Source organism: Rhagoletis pomonella, unplaced genomic scaffold, assembly GCF_013731165.1.
Source record: "Rhagoletis pomonella isolate Grant_MI unplaced genomic scaffold, Rhpom_1.0 Rhpom_scaffold_02398, whole genome shotgun sequence".
NCBI lineage: Eukaryota > Metazoa > Arthropoda > Insecta > Diptera > Tephritidae > Rhagoletis > Rhagoletis pomonella.
The window spans coordinates 10,975-30,419 of record NW_023460952.1 but is presented as its reverse complement, the minus strand read 5'-3'; the positions used below and the strand labels follow the sequence as shown (position 1 = coordinate 30,419).

The 19,445-nt window shown below is 35.8% G+C and overlaps 1 protein-coding gene across 1 annotated transcript; it reads right to left on the bottom strand.

Moving 5' to 3' along the window:
- Positions 1–8: 8 nt before the first annotated feature.
- Positions 9–16,238, bottom strand: LOC118753383 (prolyl 4-hydroxylase subunit alpha-2-like; the record flags this gene model as incomplete). The annotated part of the gene is made up of 6 exons (XM_036488257.1): positions 16,045–16,238; positions 4,385–4,539; positions 4,160–4,316; positions 1,761–1,942; positions 235–380; positions 9–125 (listed from the first exon to the last, which is right to left on the bottom strand). Coding segments are annotated over exons 1-6 (951 nt in total), but the record flags the coding sequence as incomplete, so codon positions are not given.
- Between the last annotated feature and the right edge of the window lie 3,207 nt (positions 16,239–19,445).

Here is a 19,445-nt window from a genome sequence, read left to right as displayed (position 1 = left end):
GGGGCGATAAGACGATAAGGATGATTATTGCTTTCGTAGCGACACCGAAGTGGGCGTAATTGCGCGGGTGTGGGAGTGATTTCACCGCGACATACTTTCTTGTAGGTTTCAAATTCCTCAGTTTGCTGTGAGTGAGGAGATGGCAACGATGTAAAGTGAAAAATACCGCATGTATGTATGTATGTACGCAGATTAATGTTTTTTTTTTAAATTTATACACGGCCATTGACTTACATGGTAGAAAGAGGGATTTGTGGTCAGCGTTGGCTTTAGCTCAGCGATCGGACTAAGTATAGTGTTTTTTACATATGATGCAGTTTGCCGAGTGGGATCTAGCCTCAAGATATCGTCGGAGAGTTTCAGTGCTGTCTCCAAGTCACCTGATGAAAATAATTAAATAGATAAAAGGGATAAAAATTAAAAAGATATAAATAAAATAAAATAAATTTAAATAAAATAAAATAAATTTAAATAAAATAAAAAGTATAATTCGTCATCGTACATAAAAACAGAACGGAATATCAATAACAAAAACAATTATCCGATAATCGTATCTCAAGACCCAGATATACCTCCAGTGGCGAAAATATAAATACGGAATAGACTTGTTAGCATTCCTTGGCTATTTCCCCTTTTGGACTTACGTCCAAATTTCAAAATTTGTACGAAAATTAGGAAAATTTGACAAAGCTTCATCGCAATTTTGAGCTTTTTAATTACATTTGTTATGCTGAGTTTCCACTAGGCATTCAATTACAACATTTTTAATGACAATGTTGGGCATTAGAAAATATCCGTGCCGTTACATTCATAAAAATAGTCGTTATGCCTGTTTTCAAATGGCATTTTTTAAATGGCATACATTTGTTGTCATTATAATGTCTAGTGGAAGTTTGACATTAAAATGACAAAAAATTGGATGCATTTACAAAATGCCCTGTGGAAATGAATTGAATGACTATTTTTTTTACCGTAATAACAAATATATTTTTGAAGGCCCAAGATTGTCATTACAATTTTGCCATGTAAACTATGCTCACATTACAGGTTAAATTACAGACTTTTCTTCGATCAAATGAATTCACTAAAATCAAGTACGTTCACATTTTCTTTTACAATTTCTATAGGAATGTGTACGTACGATTATGTGGTTTGCACTTGATTTAAAACATAAAACAAAAAAAAAATGGTTGCATACCTTTGCGCATTTTTTTTTAATTTTCCTCAACAGTGTGGGCTAAAATAAATGAAAATCTTTTTTTCTTCATGTGGTTCTTGATTTGTGATAAATCATTTCTTTTCTATTTAATTTTAGCCGTAAATTAGCCAAAACTTACTAAAATGTCTCTTCCCTATTTATATGTTCGCCACGGTACATATGCATATCGTCGCTTAAAGTACAAAACCGCGTATCGTCGTTCTGCAAAACCACGTAACTAACATTCTTTGCCAAAAATTGGATTTGCTCACACAAGCTCTTGGCTCAATCCTTATCCATTCGTCCAGAAATATACTAGCCAGCAATGCGACTGCTTTATAAAAAAGAGAATCATTTTGAAATATGAGTTATTTTACTCTCCAGAAAATAATTTATGCAAGCTCACATACGCTGTTTTGCGTTATCTTGTTAAGTGGTTTTGCATTTTGTTGATACGCTGTTTTGTACTTTAAACGAAGATATACATACATGTAAGGATGGCAATGAAACATTATTTGTAATATCGTGTTTATATGTACAACTATTTACAGATAGGGCTTACCTAAACTGAGCAGATTCTTCGCCACATCCTCCACGTATTCGAATGTGTGTGGATCTTTGTAGTATGGTTCGCGATAAAGCCGTTGCATGGATTCTTTCAGCCACATTTTTGTGTGATTATACTCCTCTAAATGGAACAATTGTTTGCCTAACACAAAGCAATCTTGCCATGTCATGCTAGTTCTGCAAGAATGTAAAATTAAGATTAAACATAACTTAAACTTAAGTAAGACAGAAAAGGATAATGCTGTTTGCGATTTCTTAAGCAAACATTTCTCTGACCAGGGACTTCTGTCGAGAGCTTTCCATCAGTTAACTGACTTCAAATTAATATTAAATTTCATACCCAAATTTTTTCTAAAATATGTAATAAAAAATGTGAACATTTGTATGAAAATTTGCTGCTATTAATATTCGAAAGACGGAACCTGTGGCACCCTTGAGGTCATCTCTCCAGAAAGAGTGGGCAAATGAGCGCCTGTGGCAACTTGTGGCCCACACCTGGGGAGCAGTGTTGCCGCGAAACATTTTTAGTGGTAGCTAAATTCCAGCTAAAAAAGGGCTAACAAAGAGCTAAAAGTCGTCGTTGTGGCTAAAAATGGTAGCTAAATTTTTTTACCTACATCTTATATATAAAAATAGGTGCACGTTTTTGGTGTGACCTCATAACTTGAGAACAGCTTCGCCGAATTCAACCAAATTTATGTGGCATATTCGATTTATCATGCACATGGTTTATGCGAAGTTTTCCCGATTTCGGAAGAGGGGGCGTGGCACCACCCGTACTAACTAAAATATAAAAATAAGTGAACGTTTTTGGTGTGACAATATAACTTAAGAACGGCTTCACCGAATTCAACCAAATTTATGCAGCATATTCGGGCTATCATGCAGATATTTTATGTGGAGTTTGCCCAAATTTGGAAAATGGGCGTGGCATATGTATGTATCTTATGTATACCAATAAGTACACGTTTTTGGTGTGTGCTTATAACTTGAGAACGGCTTCACCGAATTCAACCAAATTTATACGGCATATTCAGGCTATCATGCAGATGGTTTATGTGAAGTTTGCCCGAATTCGTAAAAGGGGGTGTGGCACCTTCCATACTAACTAAAATTTTTTTGTTGTATATCTCTTGAAATATTTGTGGAAGAGTACTGGAAGTTGGTATAGAGGTATAACAAATAATTCCATACTCATGGATAAAAATGGGCGGTATTGGAAAAGGGGTCGCGGCACCTCACATCTTATATATAAAGAATAAGTGCAAGATTTCAACCAAATTTATACGGCATAGTCGGGCTATTATGCAGATGGTTTGTGTTAAGTTTACCCGAATTCGGAAAAGGGGGCGTGGCACCACCCATACTAACAAAAATTTTCATCTGGTATATCTCTTGAAATATTTGTGGTAGATTACTGGAATTGGTAGCTATACGTGGCCTGTTCAAGAGTTGGCATTCCAAATTGTTTATTTATTCATACCCAAGATGGAAAAACCAAAAATGTTGTATATCCAAATGTGTTGGATTAAGATTTAAAATAAAGAATCAAAAATTTTGAAATAAAATAAATGATAAATTTTCATATAGAAAAATTCCAGGACTTTTCATTCGTTTTTTCAATATTTGGTGTAGACAAGCACACCGGGGTACTGCTAGTATAAATATGTAAGTATACACGCAAACATTTTCTATAATTACTGGTATAGAAAAACAATGAACTCTGAAAAGAATTAATATTTTATTCAACAAAAAAACTTTTTGTGTAACACATAAAGCATATTAAGGGCCGCCAACTTACCTATTTTAAAGTATAGTTAAATCGTTAACGGATAAGATAACGTAGACATATGTTTAAAAGGGGCTAGGGGCAATTTCAAATTTTTGTGGCCAAAAAAAGAATTTGGTAGCCAAATTTAGCCACCAAAGGACTAAAACGGCAACACTGCTGGGGAGATGGTCTTACAGTAGGTTCAGAGAGCCCAAAGTAGCAAAGTTCTTTTGGACGGTGGTTAACCGCGGGGCAGAGCGTAAATTTTCGATTCTGACATGTGTCGTCACCGGGAATCCATGCAGTGCGACTTAATATTATTACAGATCCCTATTTCCGCAGCTGTTGGGAGTACGACGAGGTGGAATCACCTCAGTATTTCGTACTCAGAGTTGGTTGGAATAAGGTTTAAAACCTTCGGAGTGTATTTCATCAACATTCCCGCGGAACTCTCTGGAGTAGACATCAGTCGCCTGCGGAAGTTTATTTTTGAGCACTCAGCGTTTTTCTTAAATTCACAGGGATTACTTTTTTATATTGCTCCTTCACGGGCAAATAATACGTTGGGCATTTTAAACTAGTGAATTTTTGTAGACAATCGGAGTCATCAAAAACATACTTACCCGTACTTAACACCATTTAAGAAACCTCCAGCTATTTGTTCTGTATCCAGATGATAGGTTTCCTGTAATCGGGCCAAAGCAGCTGCGGACGCCTTGAAGTCCTCTTCACTGGGAAAACTTAATGTTTCTCGGTACTCAGCCATTTGCCGCAGGAATGCTATACAATATTTGGTGCTTCACAGTCGTTTTTTTTTTGGAGGAGTTATAATATGTACTTCTACTCACTCTTTGCCGCCTCATCGGTTTGCACGCGCTCTTCATATATTGTCCAGTCGTTGGTTAGACGTTTCATTAGCCGATAGACATTCACAGGATTGGTTAAATAATTTTCAGTATTGCGTGATGCCTGCGCATATTCCATTTCAATGCGATGCAATTCACTAGAAGTGTTTTGAATAAACAAAATTTTAAACAAATTAACTTTTGGCTATACAGTCTATGTAAATGCTGTCAAGATATATGTACATTATTTTCTACAACATTAATTTAAAGAAATAAAAATTAATTACTAGTTGATGCCTAGCAAATTCTTTTTATGTTAAAATATTAAAAACACTCATAAATTGAATTAAATCTAAGTCTTAAATAACCTAGCAAAAGTGTACATGCATACAAAGATACGTAATAGTCTCAGTGCGTTTGAAAGGGGTCACGCCCCTTTACAAATAGCACCAATTTTTCTACATGACTATGCGATTGATTGCATATACCTACGGTGACCATCCGTTCTGTTTTTTGCAGGACCGTACTGTTTTTCAAAGGTCGGTCCTGCGTAGTTTTTCAAACCTGAAAAACCTGAAAATGTACTGATTTTTTCCAAGTGTCCTGCATTTGTCCCGCATTTTATCGTTATTCGTAGCTTTTTTCCATATCTCATGAAAAAATCTCCCAATAAACGTAAGCGACTTACAGCTCGAAGGGTATTGATGTGCGTCTTATCAAAATATACAACTTGTAGCGACTTCAATGAAAATTATTAGTGCTACAGGCGACCATCTGCATTTTGTCGTCAAAGTCGAAAAAAGTGAGATTTTCAATCAAATACGCAGTTTCATTTGATTATTTTTTTCATTATTTTAAAATTCGATAAAGAAGATATATCATTGCAGTCTGCACAAATTCAATATTTTTGTAAAGGGCACTTTGTAACTCGTCGTTTACGTCGATTCATGACGTCGATTTTTGACATATACCTACGAAAAGTACCAAAAAACAAAAAAAGAAGGGTATTGTTTTCGTTTTGAACGACTCAAAGTTTGCCTATAAAATAATCGAATTGTTTTTTTTTTGTTATTTTTATGGCCTTAGAACAATTATATTCAACAATTTTTATGAGCTTGAGGCCGTTTCTAGTGAAAACTTATTGTGGAAAAGCAACAATAATTGGAAAAAATGGTAGAAGTGATTGCTATTTCAGAAATCACCACCTTTCCTCATCAGACTTCTTTCAGTAGGATTCGAACCGACGATCACGATCACTAGAAACGGCCTCAAGCTCATAAAAATTATTGAATATAAAATAATCTTTTAAAGATTTTCAATTTTCGCTATTGCAATTATAATATGCTTTACTATACTTTTATAAATATTCACGTAAAAAAAGATTAATATCGATGAAGAAAACGTGATTAATTTTTAAAATTTAAAATGTAATAAGAATTTAGAATCATAAATACTCTTTCGATATTTTTATACTACGTAAATATATGTAAGCATATTTTTGAAAAATTGTCCTTCATTTTGAATCCATATTTATGGTCACCGTACATATACCTCCATACCATGTTGAAGTCTTCTACCATGAACACTTCCAGAGATATGCAGTAAGAGAAATTCGGTTTGTATGGGAGGTGCCACGCCCCCTGCACCTAACGGTATGAAATATCCTTTACATCCGATTCTCATACCTACCATATAAATACACACAAAAAATTTCATAAAGATCGGTCGAGCCGTTTAGGAGGAGTACGACCACTAACACCATGACACGAGATTTTTGTATATTAGATAGAAGATAAAGCTTCCAGCACAAGTAGTTATTTTGCGTTTTCTCTATCTGAACTTTTAAACTCTGCTAAGCAGTTTCGTTTGTGTTTTTGTTTTATTTCTGTTATTCTTATCATTGGCATAAACTTGGCTGTCTGTATTTCAACACGCTTACGACCGTTATTGTTTACGAGTGTTCATCTCTTACCTTGCGCCCTCCCCTCAGTTAACAAGCTAAGCTCAAAAGAAGGCTTATACAAACGCGCGCCGACGGCAAACCTATTAATAATTCAAATTTTGCTACTCAACGTACTAGCTACGCTCGTATGCCAGTTTTACGTCAGCGTTACCGGTTTTTTTAAATACTTAATTTAAAATTCAAACATTTTCATATACGTAATTTAAAACTTTTTCTTATTGTGCAGATGGTTAGTCGATCAATTGCTTGGTTATTATCATTGCAAATTTTTTTAACATGAGCGTGCAAAGAGAAGGTATTTGATGTGGGAGGTCTGTGTTTCAGAAATTTATTACAGTACTATTGAAGTTTGACATATGGGGCGGGTAAATTTTTCTTGACTATGCGAGCATAGCATTGGAGTAGTCTAAGCAAATTTGCCGAAGAAACCATGCTAAAATTAATTTTGAATTCCCCAAATTGCGAAAATAATAAAATATGGCTTATATTTTAACAAAAAAATATATCTAAGTTTCAAACTGTGTACGAAATTTAGAAGAACTATATCTACAAATTTTCAACAAAATTAATTATTTTTCTTCAAACAAAATTTCGAGTATGCAGTTTTATAGCCTCTTTAAATTTTGTTATTTTATTGTGCAAAGCTTAGCAGTCTTAGTTTCGCATTGATTTTTAGCATTTTTCCCCATTAAAGGATTTTCAGATTCTTTTATATGGAAAAAAATGCATATTGTCTTCAGCGAAAAATTTTCAAAAATCAGCGGGACCTTTAGACATTTAAAATTTGTATCAAACTGAAATTTTTTTGGAAAATATTATTAAAAAGTTAGCGATTTTTTTATAAAATCTGCAGAATTTTTATAAATTTCGTATGGTTTGAAACAAAATACGTTAATACGCTAACGAAATCCCATACAAATTTATGCCTCCCTACCGATTTGAATAATTGCTGCTATTTTTTGTTGTTTTTTCCATTTTTTCTAACAAAGAAATCGTGGTACAAAGCTCAATAATACTTTTCAAATAGATTGTTCTTTTGTTCGAAAGGTTTTTCTAAGGGGAGGTGCGCATTTTGTTTGTTTGTTGCCATTAATTTTTTCGGGATATAAACTTTCAGGTTCTCCGAATTACTGCAAATATGACCAATAATGAGTGGTTTTCTTTTTAATTTTCGTGTATGATAAAAAAAAACATATTCTGTAAACACGTACATTTGTTTGTAGTATGCATTTGAATCGCTCTTCTAGCGCCATTTAAAATATTTTTAATAGTTTCATTGTTGAAACTATTATCGATTCGCAAAGGTATTTGATATAATGTTAAGCAGTTGGAGTCATCCAAGAAACAGAATGAGGGCAAAACTAATATTGTCTCAATATGGCAAGCCTACTCACAGTGCTAACAAAGTGACACACTACAAAAAGCCAGAGATGATTTCCGTTTATGAGCAAAGAAACCTACCAAAATTCTACCAATGAGAAAAAAATCTACCAATTTTGGTAGGAAAAGCTCAAAACGGCAACACTGGTGACGATATGTATTTTGTTTCAAATTTAAGTACAAGAAAAAAAAAATGTAAGAAATGTTAAATAAGTTTTTTAAATTTGAATATGTAAGAAAATGTAAAAATTTTCATTGTTGCGCCCTCTGGCGGATGTTTGAAGAAAAAGATGAGTCCAGAAATGGATTTCTAATAACAAAAGGCCCCTTGCAGCATGTCTTAATAATAAAAACCAAGAATTTTTTACCAAACGACAGCAAAATTCTAAGGAAAAGAACATATTTTCGCAATTAGGCAAACTCAGAATTTATTTTATACCCAAGTTTTCTTCGGAAAATACTCCCATAGTCAAAAAAATCTTTCACACTAATTGACAGTCCTAATACACATACATTATTTATCGAATAAATGAAAGTACATAGTGCAAATTAGCAAATTAGGCTTCACAGTTTTGAAACGAAAAATGTTACCGGCGCTAAGAATATTTTTGTATTTTTGTTTTAATCCCATGAAAAGAAATGTTTGAAGTATGGATAGGGCTGCCAGATATCTCCGTTGGTAAACCGGTAAATGTAACACAACAACCGCCCCCGTTCCCTTTCCTTTTCTTTAGACAAAAATTACTTACGTACGAAAGTATGTAGTAAAATGTTATTTTGACCAGACAAAAACAAAACCATAAAAAGATGATATAATTTCAACGTACACCAACGAAACAAAACGGCTTATCACAACTAAAGTTCAAAATAAACATATATATATATATATACAATGCATGCATTGTTTTAATTTTTCATAAATATACCGTTTATACTACATAAAAAAAATATTTAAATAAAATTTCTAGACCTTGTGCAAAATTTGGGAAAATTCAATAACTTAGCATACAAATCGGCACATTTTAAGGTTGGACCGGGACACCGGGACAAATAGTCTAAGACCGGGGTATGTCCGGGAAAACCGGGACAAAATGCTTCGTTTGTCTTAGATATGTTTTTTTCTAATTACGATTTTAGGACTAATGTGTATTTTATTGTGTTTTCTCCAGACACAAAATTTCAAGCTCTATTTGATGTGGTCAATACAGTATTTGCAAATCTTAATTAACCACTTTCTAAAGCCAGGGATGAGATGTACATCACATGATGGTACATCACACTAAGTGATGGTACATCACATTTAGTTCAATATTTCCTTAAAAGAGTATTGATTACTAAAAAATGTATAGGTATGTACAATAGGGAGGTCCAAACATGCATGTGAAAAAGTGAAGTCAGAATTTTTTATGCTCTCACCCCCGACGATTGATCTATACCGAAAAAAATATACCCTTGAAATAAAAAAATATTTAGTGGTCGCTCAAAGCGCTCAAAGTTTTCCATGTATTTTATATGGGGGGAAAAACAACTTTTCGAGGAAATGGTTAGAATTCTTAAAAATCAATATTTGTCTGTTGAAAAACTCTGTTTATCTCCAAAGGATTCCCAGTAATAAAACCCAATTAATTATTTAACCATTTTTTCATCGCAACTATGATTTATAGGTCCGCCAAAAACCTACAAAATCGTTGGTGAATGGGCCTAGCTAAATTATCAATCTGCCCTTAACTGGACTGAGGTAAAGCAGTTAGCTCTTGTAATTCCTGCGCTACCCTCTTTCCAATCATTTCACGTCCATGGAGCAATACCTTGCAGCCGGATTTCTCCGCATCTTTCTTCCCGGGCGGGCATTGAGCCTAACCCCGGACCAGAAACTTACTTGTGCTGCGTTTCCCAGAGACGACTCCTTCCGAAATTCACTCCGGTTATGTGCGATTCCTGCAATGGATGGAGTCACCTAAGAACATGTTCTGGCCTTAGGTCCCACAGGAAGTGGATCTCAAGCTTTGTGGCTCCCTGTTGCTCAAGCCAAACGACATCATTAGCTAACACATGCCTTAGCTGGTGCCACTTCCGCCTATGCTCTGGCACCACACGCGAGTGGGCAACAAACTACCGCACACCCTGCTGCAGAACATTGCCAACACAGACCACATGGCACCCACTGCAGACATCTATCAACAGGCAGCTACGGCGACTGCGTCCGATGTAAAATCAGGGAGAGTGGTTCAACTGCTGAAACCGGGGAAATCCGGCAACGAAGGAGACTCTTATCGCTCAATAACGCTCCATTCCCCGCTCGCGGAGACACTAGAGATCCTACTACTCCCACACTTCACCTACCCCCTGACCCCAGTGAAATATCAGCATGATTTCCGTAAATTGGACAGCACAACAACAGCACTTTACGCCATAAACACCTAACATGTTCTACATCTCAACCGCCCCTGTGAATAGTCCTAGTAGCGTTGGACATGTCAAAGTTTTTCGACACCGTCTGCCATTCCACGCTACTAGAAGACATTGAGCCTCCACTCTACCAGAGGGACTCAAACGGTGGTCGGCGAATCATACGAGTGGTCGACAGTTATCAGTATTCCCCTCAAATCAAACCTCAAGACCTATAAAAAAACAAGGGGTTCCAAACAGTGGTGTCCTCTCCCCCTTACTGTTAAAATCCTACATCTAGAAGCTTCCCCAGCCAACTGAGAGAGTTTCCCTGATCGCATAACCTGACGACTGAATGGCTATCTCTCCAACGAAATCAAAAAAAAACAAGTAAGAAAGTCTAAGTTCGGGCGGAGCCGAACATTAAATACCCGGCGCAAGTATTAAATATATGTTTTTTCACCCTTCCGAAACCTTCCGCTAGATGGTAAGCCGAGGTGTATCAATTTTGAGTAAATTAGCGTCCTTCAATTTCGAAATATTGAAGTTTCAAGCATTTCTTAAATTTACCGTTATATGAGAATCGGCCGTTATTTTAGTCCGATTTCAATAATTTTCAACGTTTTGCTTACACGTGGCAAGTACAATAACCATACCGAGTTTGGTACAAATTGGTAGAACGGTTACCGATATACTTATATGTGATCATAAGTGGGCGGTGCCACGCCCATTTTCCAAAATTTTACCATAAACGTATTTCTTGGTAAAGAATTGTTGCAAGCATCAATTTTGAATAAATTAGCTTCAATATTTAATGATTTATCGAAGATTTTGTATTTCTCTAAATTACCGTTATATGGGATGTGGGCGTGGTTATTGTCCGATTTTGAAAAGTTTCGGCGGTTTTTTATGCTGTACCAAGGCCAACAACTGTGCCAAGTTTGGAAGAAATTGGTGCAGCGGTTACCAAGATATACACATGTAACCATAAGTGGGCGTGGCTACGCCCATTTTCCAAAAATTTATAATATTCTTATTTTTCGTCTAAAACTTATTATAAATATCAATTTTGAGTGAATAATCTCCAGTAGTTACTAAAATATCGCAGTTTTCGTATTTCTGAAAATTACCGTTATATGGGAAGTAGGCGTGGTTATTGAGCGATTTTAAAAATTTTCGGCCATTTGGTATGTTATGCGAAGGTCAACAACTGTGCCAAGTTTGGAAGAAATTGGTGCAGCGGTTACCAAGATATACACATGTAACCATAAGTGGGCGTGGCTACGCCCATTTTCCAAAAATTTATAATATTCTTATTTTTCGTCTAAAAATTATTGTAAATATCAATTTTGAGTGAATTATCTTCAGTAGTTACTAAAATATCGCAGTTTTCGTATTTCTGGAAATTACCGTTATATGGGAAGTGGGCGTGGTTAAAGTCCGATTTCGCCCATTTTAAATTTTTGCTCGAGTTATCGTGTACACGGACGGACGGACAGACGGACAGACGGACGGACAGACAGACATGGCTTAATCGATTTCTTTTTTCATCCTGATCATTTATGTATACATTTGTCTATATCTATCTCGATTCGTTTTGGCTTTACAAACAACCGTTATGTGAACAAAATTAATATACCCTTGTGCACATGTGCGCTCGGGTATAAAAAATACAGAACGAGAAAAAGATCCTCAAGTCGCTCGCCGGCAGCACCTGGGGCAAAACAAAGAAACGTTGCCGGCAACATACAATGCAATTGGTCGGGCGGTTCTAAATTATGCAGCGCCAGTATAGTTGCCGGACTAGTTGGACGCAGTGGACGAAGCTACAGACATGTCAGAATGCCGAAGTCCGGACAGCGGCAGGGAGCCATCTGGTGTCGCCAGAGCATAACCTGCACAGCGAGGCCCAAATGCTCCCATAAGGGATCACAACAAAATGCTCTGTAAGCATTTTCTGGCGGGATGCTACAGAAGTGAACATCGTAACAGGCGCTTGCTAGTAAAGGACCTTCCGCCCAGGTAGTTCAGGGGGCGATTCATTTAAAAATATGCGATCTAGACATACATAGACCAACCACTGGACTCGACGACGTACCGACGAGGGATCACCGACATTCGTAGGGAGTCGGTCGCCAACTGCCAAGACTACCGGCAAATGAATACCCTAATCGGAGCCCAATCATCGTCTGTAGCAGAGACGGAGCTTCAACTACCAAGCCCAGTTACGGCCTGGATACTATAGCCGCCTCAACAGTTACCTGTCCAGACTCGACTCAAATATACCCTATGAGTGTTTGGCATATGGAGGCTCCCCGCACGACACCAACCACTTCCTCAAATGCTAGCTCAATCCCACCTCTCTTCCTTTGGTCCGACTCTATTGAAACAGCCCGTTTCTTAGGCCTACCGTTAGTTGAGTTTGACGACAATGATTGAAAGATGAACCGAGATAAGTAGGGCTTAGTAGTGCCGCTACAACAACAACAGGATTGAAAAGTGGTTTTTCCATTATTTAAGTATGTACGATTAGTAGGTTGCCGTGGTTGTTCTTACAGGAGTTCGCCCTGATCTTGAAAGCTTTCGCAGGGCAACTAACTTTCTAGTAAAATTTTCGGAATTTTTTACTATCGGCCAGCATTACAATAAGCTCCTCATACATATTTATCGTTAATACTATATTTTCGGACGTGGAGCTAAGATTGCTAGCACTAAAATCGCTAAACTGGGGCAGCGCTCTTAAATCTTAAAGATGTTTGGACAGCTCGTCCCACTCGTGCGTCAGGGAAATAAGTTGAATAATCTGAAGTAAATACTCAGAAGCCCATTTTATACCCCTTTGTACCTTGCTTAAACATAGTCACGTAACTATGTATAAACTTTTTGTATGCCTCCAACAAAATTCTTTTGTACACCACTGGACTGCTAATCAAAAATTCTAAAACATAAACTTTTGATTTCATTTAAAACCTGAAAAACACGCATAAAATTATAAGCAGAAAAATTATAGTTATGCAAGTAATAAATATTAGGCAAATATGTACATTATTAGCACATTTTCTGTGGCATAAATTTATTTTTAATTCTGTTTAGAATTCACTATTGCTTGAACACTTAACGAACTTGTCAAACTTGATGTTATACATATTGTATAGAACTATATGTCATAAAATATTATAAATCAGGATAATGAATTAGCGCATATTTATTGCCTTGCCAAACACACAATGTCACGTACTCATATAAACGAACACAGTATTGTAAATGCTAAAAATTTGCACACTAAATAATCGTCCAAGTATGTACATATTAGGGATGCCAATCCCGGGATGCCGGTGTTTTTGACGTCCCGAAAAATTTGAAATTTTGAATTGATAGTAAGTACTTGTTTAAGAATTTGAATTATGATTTCAGTAAAATGCCGTTTTGACTACAATTAACAAAAAGCTTGAAACTGTACATTTAAATTGCAGCGTGAGCCTTTTTTGAAAAAGATGGAGGAGATAGGGGTCATTATCTTCAAATGGCTTATGACTACCTTTTGACAGTTCAGCCTAAAAGTGTTGAGACCGAAAGATGTTTTTCATCAACATGTTTTTGTAAGTAATTACTTCAGGTCAAGATTAAGTGCAAAAGGGCAAAAAAAGGGGTATGTGCTTTTAACCAGACCCACCTACCAACATGTATTTCAACCCGTTGAATCCGAATCTGAGGTCCGTTTGTTTCGTACACCATCCAAATGCTGAGTAAATTGCGAAGAAATTGTAAAAAAATCGAAATTTCTTTAAGGAGTAGAATAAAGATATTTAACTGTTTTTTTTTTAATCATTACTATTTGTATCTAAATTGTGCAGTTTTTAATCTGAATTTTTAGAAAAATTTTAGGTATGCGGCAGGCGGAAAATCCGCTTTTTTGTACTTCTATTTCTAATAATAAAAATTTGGTTCATTATGCTCTGAAAAAAATCTGTACGAAAGATGAAAAATGTTGGCCAATATCTTAGGCTCGCCCAAGTCCATTAAAGTTAAATGTGTTCAAAAAAATTCTAAATTTAATGCTCTACCAAATTATGTAGGACTAAAACTTTCAGAGATAATTTTAATTTTAGTAAAAAAAATGTTGTTGATTTATGTATAGTTGCATTAATTTTTAAAATTCTTTAGTTTTTTTATTTATTTTTATTACATAGCCGATGTACATACATACCCTAAATTTTTCTGAAAATTCAGTTTAAAAGGTTCAAGATTTAGATAAGCATTTTTTTGAATTCTGTATAGAGTTTGAAAGTTTGACTTATGTGGTTTTGATTAAAGCAGAAACTATATTTTTATAAAAACATAGCAAACAAATTTTAACGTGAAAAACATTGCAAATATTTGGCAAAAAACACCATGCACTCACTTTTGATCGCCAGTGTATGCGTTCCCCAATCACATGGTCTTTAAATACAATTTAGACAAGTAAAGAGTATAAGTTCGGGCGAAACAGTACTTTATATACCCGGCACAGGTATCAAATATCGCGTTTCGACTTTCTCTGAACTGCCTTTGCATGATAAGAAGGGGGGTTTCGAAAATGCGCGGCGGACGTTTTTGACATAATGCATATAGCATGTGATCGATAAAGTAGCCGTCGTGCTTAACCGAAGCTTTTACCTCCGATTTGTGCTAATCAGTCATTGAACAACCGGCCCTTAATGATATAACTGAACCTCGATAAGTGGTTACCGAGGTACACCTTTGTAGTTATAAAATGGGCGGAGCTATGCACAATTCCTTAAAGTCTATAGCAGTTATTTATTGTTAGGAGATTGTTGTAACTATTAACTTGGAGTGAATTAGCGTGAAATTTGCCGTTATGCGGGAAGTGGGTGTAGTTTTAGTCCGATTTGAATAATTTTCAACAAATTGCTTTTCCATACCAAGGTTATTAAGTGCACTGAATTTGGTAGAAATTGATAAATCGGTTACCGAGATACACATTTGTGGTCATAAGTGGGCGGCGCCGCGCCCATTATCCAAAAATGTATAACATTAAACTTTTTTGATAGCTGGTTATTGTCATCATCGATCTTAAGTGAATTAGCTCCAGTTATTACTGATTTATCGCAGTTTTCGTGTTTCTGTAAATTACCGTTATATGGTAGGTGGGCGTGGTTATTGCCCGATTTTAAAAATTTTCAACAGATTTCTTAGCTAGATCCTACCCAAGCCTCGTAACGAGTTTGGTAAGAATTGGTGAAGCGGCTACTGAGATACAGCATTTCATCATAAGTAGGCGGGGTCGCGCCCATTTTCCAAAAATTTCATAATAATATTATTTTTAGTACAATTCTACTTCGCATACGCAACAATTTGCATCTAATATTTACTGAAAAATGGCAGGTTTAGGATTTTTTTGAAAATACCCTTATATGGGAAGTGGGCGTGGTTACAGTACCAACCTACCTAGGATAAAGGGCAGCCTGCATACCAAATTTCGTTAAGATATTTAAATTTTTGCTCGAGTCATCGTGTGGACGGACAGACGGACGGACGGACAGACAGACGTGTTTAGTCGACTTCTCTTTTCATTCTGATCATTTATGTATACATTTGTCTATATCTATCTCCATTCCTTTTGTCTGTTACAAACAACCGTTATGCGAACAAAATTAATATACCCTTGTGCACAAGTGCGCTTAAGGTTTGTCTGTATTAATAAATATGTGAGTTTTACAGCCAATTTATCGTAAATTTTCAATAGTTTTATTTCATGGTATGTTTAATTGCATTTAGTTATTGAATTTTTACTTACATTCATAAAAGTTATATCTTAATGTAAAGCCCCGGATAAATACCGGGACTACTTAAAAAATATCCCGAAATCCCGCGATCTTAATTTTCCGCATATTTTGGCATTTCTAGTACATATGTGTGTCAAAGTGCTCACCTCTCAAGGGTCTGCAATTGATGCTTACTCGCTCGCACATATTCCCGGAAGCTCTGTAATAAATATTCCTCAGTTCTTAGTAGATTTTCCAAGCCGGACATAGATGAGAAATAATCGATTTGGGCGTGACATGCGGACAGCAGGAAGGCGGTGATAAGCAGAAGGGTGTGTATTTTCCATCTTATTTTAGACATTTTGTGTGTATGTGAGGAAGTTGATTTTTTTTATTTTTACTTAAATTTTTCTTTTGTCACTTGGATATCTTGAAAGTATATTTTTTAAATATTTTTACAGTTAACTTTTTTGTAAAATATTTTTGGTAATTTTTTGATTAAAAAAAATGTTACGCGTTTCGTTTTATTCTTCTTACACTTGCATTTTTCATACATATGTACATGTGTACCCAAAAATATCACACTTGTCAAAATTGCAATATTAACACTTCTTCATGCTGTTTATCTTGCGACTCGATCCACTACTGCTCCTCGTCAACTAACTGAAAGCCGCCTACGTGCGCGCGTTACTTTGGGAGCGTCTTTAGTTTTTGCTGTTTTACCTATTCGCTTTGTATGAACTTGACAGTGTCGCGTTAGAAATACAACTAGTCTATTGATGAGCCGAGATTCAAGCAAGGCTTCTAACGCGCGTCACCATTGCCGCGTTTTTTTCTCAATATCTTCATTTCATTTATCTTCTTCTGCATATCGTATTAGCAGAGGCATCCACATTCGCATCGTCAGTCACTCTAGGAATAGTGATAAAAATCTAATGGTGTAGCGGTTAATTCAAATTAAATTATTCTACGATGCTCGCGGTGGTTTAACCCGTTAGCATGCGGGATACATACAAAGGGATTTATGTATCCAAAGCAACAGCAGACTTGTACTATGTGTCAAATGACGAGGCGAGCATCGCCAAGAAATGAAGTGAACTAATTAATCCGTTTAATGACAAATCTCGTATTCCAGCAAAGTACTTAGTACTTAGACTTCTACTGGGTCAATGTCGTAACTTAATACGTATGTAAATATGTCGCCTTTATATCAGCTCATTACAAGTTTTATTTAATATAAATTATTTATGTTCGTAAAAGTTTACTTACTACTGCAATGAATGCGGAATGTTAAAACGTTTTTTTTTGTTTAAACGTCAGACCCTTACAACACGATAGTGTACGCTCATGCGCTGCTGATAACGATATTTTTGTTTTAATAGATGAAAAAAAAATTTCACATATATATGTATTTATTTCAGTTCTGAATATTATGAGCTTTTAATTAAATGTCAACTGAAATTGAAGGCGTTAAATTGCAATAAAACAACCAGCAGCGAAAGCGGCTATTCAACGGAAGGCGGCGCGCGAACATAGGGAAGTGGATGCACGTGTATGCACATAAGGAAGAATCGTTTTACATTGAACCAAAAACAATTTTATTTAAAAATACTTACATATGACCTTATTCATAAAAATCAGGGATCGTAACAGTTACAACTTTTATTAAAAAAATCGCTCTTTAACAATTATTTTTTTCTTTCATTTAATTACTCCTTAAATAACCGATATTTCTGACTATTATTTTATAAATCCAAAATAACAATTATTCTTGATTTTTATCTAATTAATCTGTAAATAACAGTTATTTTTGATTTTTAAATTATATGTCTTATATAACCGTTATCGAAGACTTTTATTTATAAAAGCCATAAATAAAGAACAGTCACTGACCTTTATTTTTTAAATCACACATATAAAAGTGATTTGTATAAGTCGTAGTAAACTTTTGTTTTCCAACAACTTCTTAACTGCGAAAAATGTTAATGACTTTTATACGAATGATTTAAATATAATAGTCGGTGACTGATTTATATTGATGACTTTTAAAAGTAAAAGTTACTGACTGATTTTTATTGATGACTTTTATAAATAAAAGCCTTCAATAACTGTTATCTAAGACATATAATATAATAATCAAAAATAATTATTACTTTGGATTTATTATATAAAAATCAAAAATAATTGTTATTTTTTTAAATTTCGTATAAAAATTGCAAATACAAATTTATTTTCAAATTTGAGTCTCAGTGAAAAATGAAGTCGATTGGTATGTATCACTTAGTTGTATAACGTTTCCTTCATTCCTTTATAGTGAATTTTTCCATGACAGTTTTCCTTGACTGCGGGTTTTAGGTTTTTATATAAAATGCTCGATAAAACTTTATAGCAGACGCTTAGAAGGCTGATCTCGGGAAAGTTGTTCTTTTGGGTTCGCAGAAAAATCCGAGCATTCCATAGGCAGCTTGTAATTGTGAAACCTTGTGCTGGAGTTTCTGGCTACGACAGAGCCGATCAGCGTCAGCCCTGGAATCGCCAAGCACGGTTTTGATATGGTGACGGGGATAGCGACCGTAATCGGGTTCCGCGCGCTTATTGAAGAGTTCATACTTCTCTTCCGTTGCTTATATGCGCGAAATTCGTTCACCGGAATGAACGACAGTACTCAGCGGCGAAGTTTTACTCTCATCACAAACCCGATAGCGAATTCGCGCCCCTATGCATGGCAGCTGTAGTATACGGCGAGAGGTCGAAAACATTCCTTGCTTTGCCCATTAACGGTCCAGATATTCCAAGTGCATGTCTTAAAGTCATCGTAGTGCCGTAGATAAGAGTGCCACCTATAACTACTGGCGGACCGAGAGATGCCTGGTCTGATCCTTTCCTAACCAAATGGGCAGATTTCTCATTACCAGCTAGTCCTGAGTGATCTAGCGCCCAAAGTAGAACAAGTACGTTATGTTTTCCAACATAATTTAGTCGAGACTTGCATTAGAAAACTAGTTTGGAAGTAGTTGGAGAACTGGTTGCCGTTATTGTTGTTGTTGTTGTAACTGAATCCAAATTCCCCAGAGTTTTCGGGGATTGTAGCTGGAGTGACAGTGCTTGGCCAGATTTAAATCTGTGTAGTTCCCGTTACGTGAACCCGACTGTCGTTAGAGCTGGTCAATACCTTAAGTGCAACTTGTTAGTCATAATGTATGTGTATGTGTATTTTCCACAACTTAGCCCATGGCCTTGAGGATGGAAAGTACCAAAGCATTTTCTCCAAGAGAGAAGTGAAGATTGTTGCCAGTTTTGAAGCCATCAGTAGAGAGTCTACAGTGTGCAAATCTGGGTTCAGTATCGAGGTTAAGTCAGCACTTAGCATTACGGAACTCAATATTGTATTATCTCCTTAGCAAAAGCTACGGTGGCGTACTATCCATGGCATTTAAAAGACATTGAGGTTTCCCTTCAGCAAATTCAGCTTCACTCCAACCTGTACCATAGCAGTACCTATTTCTTTAAAGCTTAAAGTTGGTCATTTTCGTTGTTGGTGTTTCCGACAGGGTAGGAGTGTGATTAA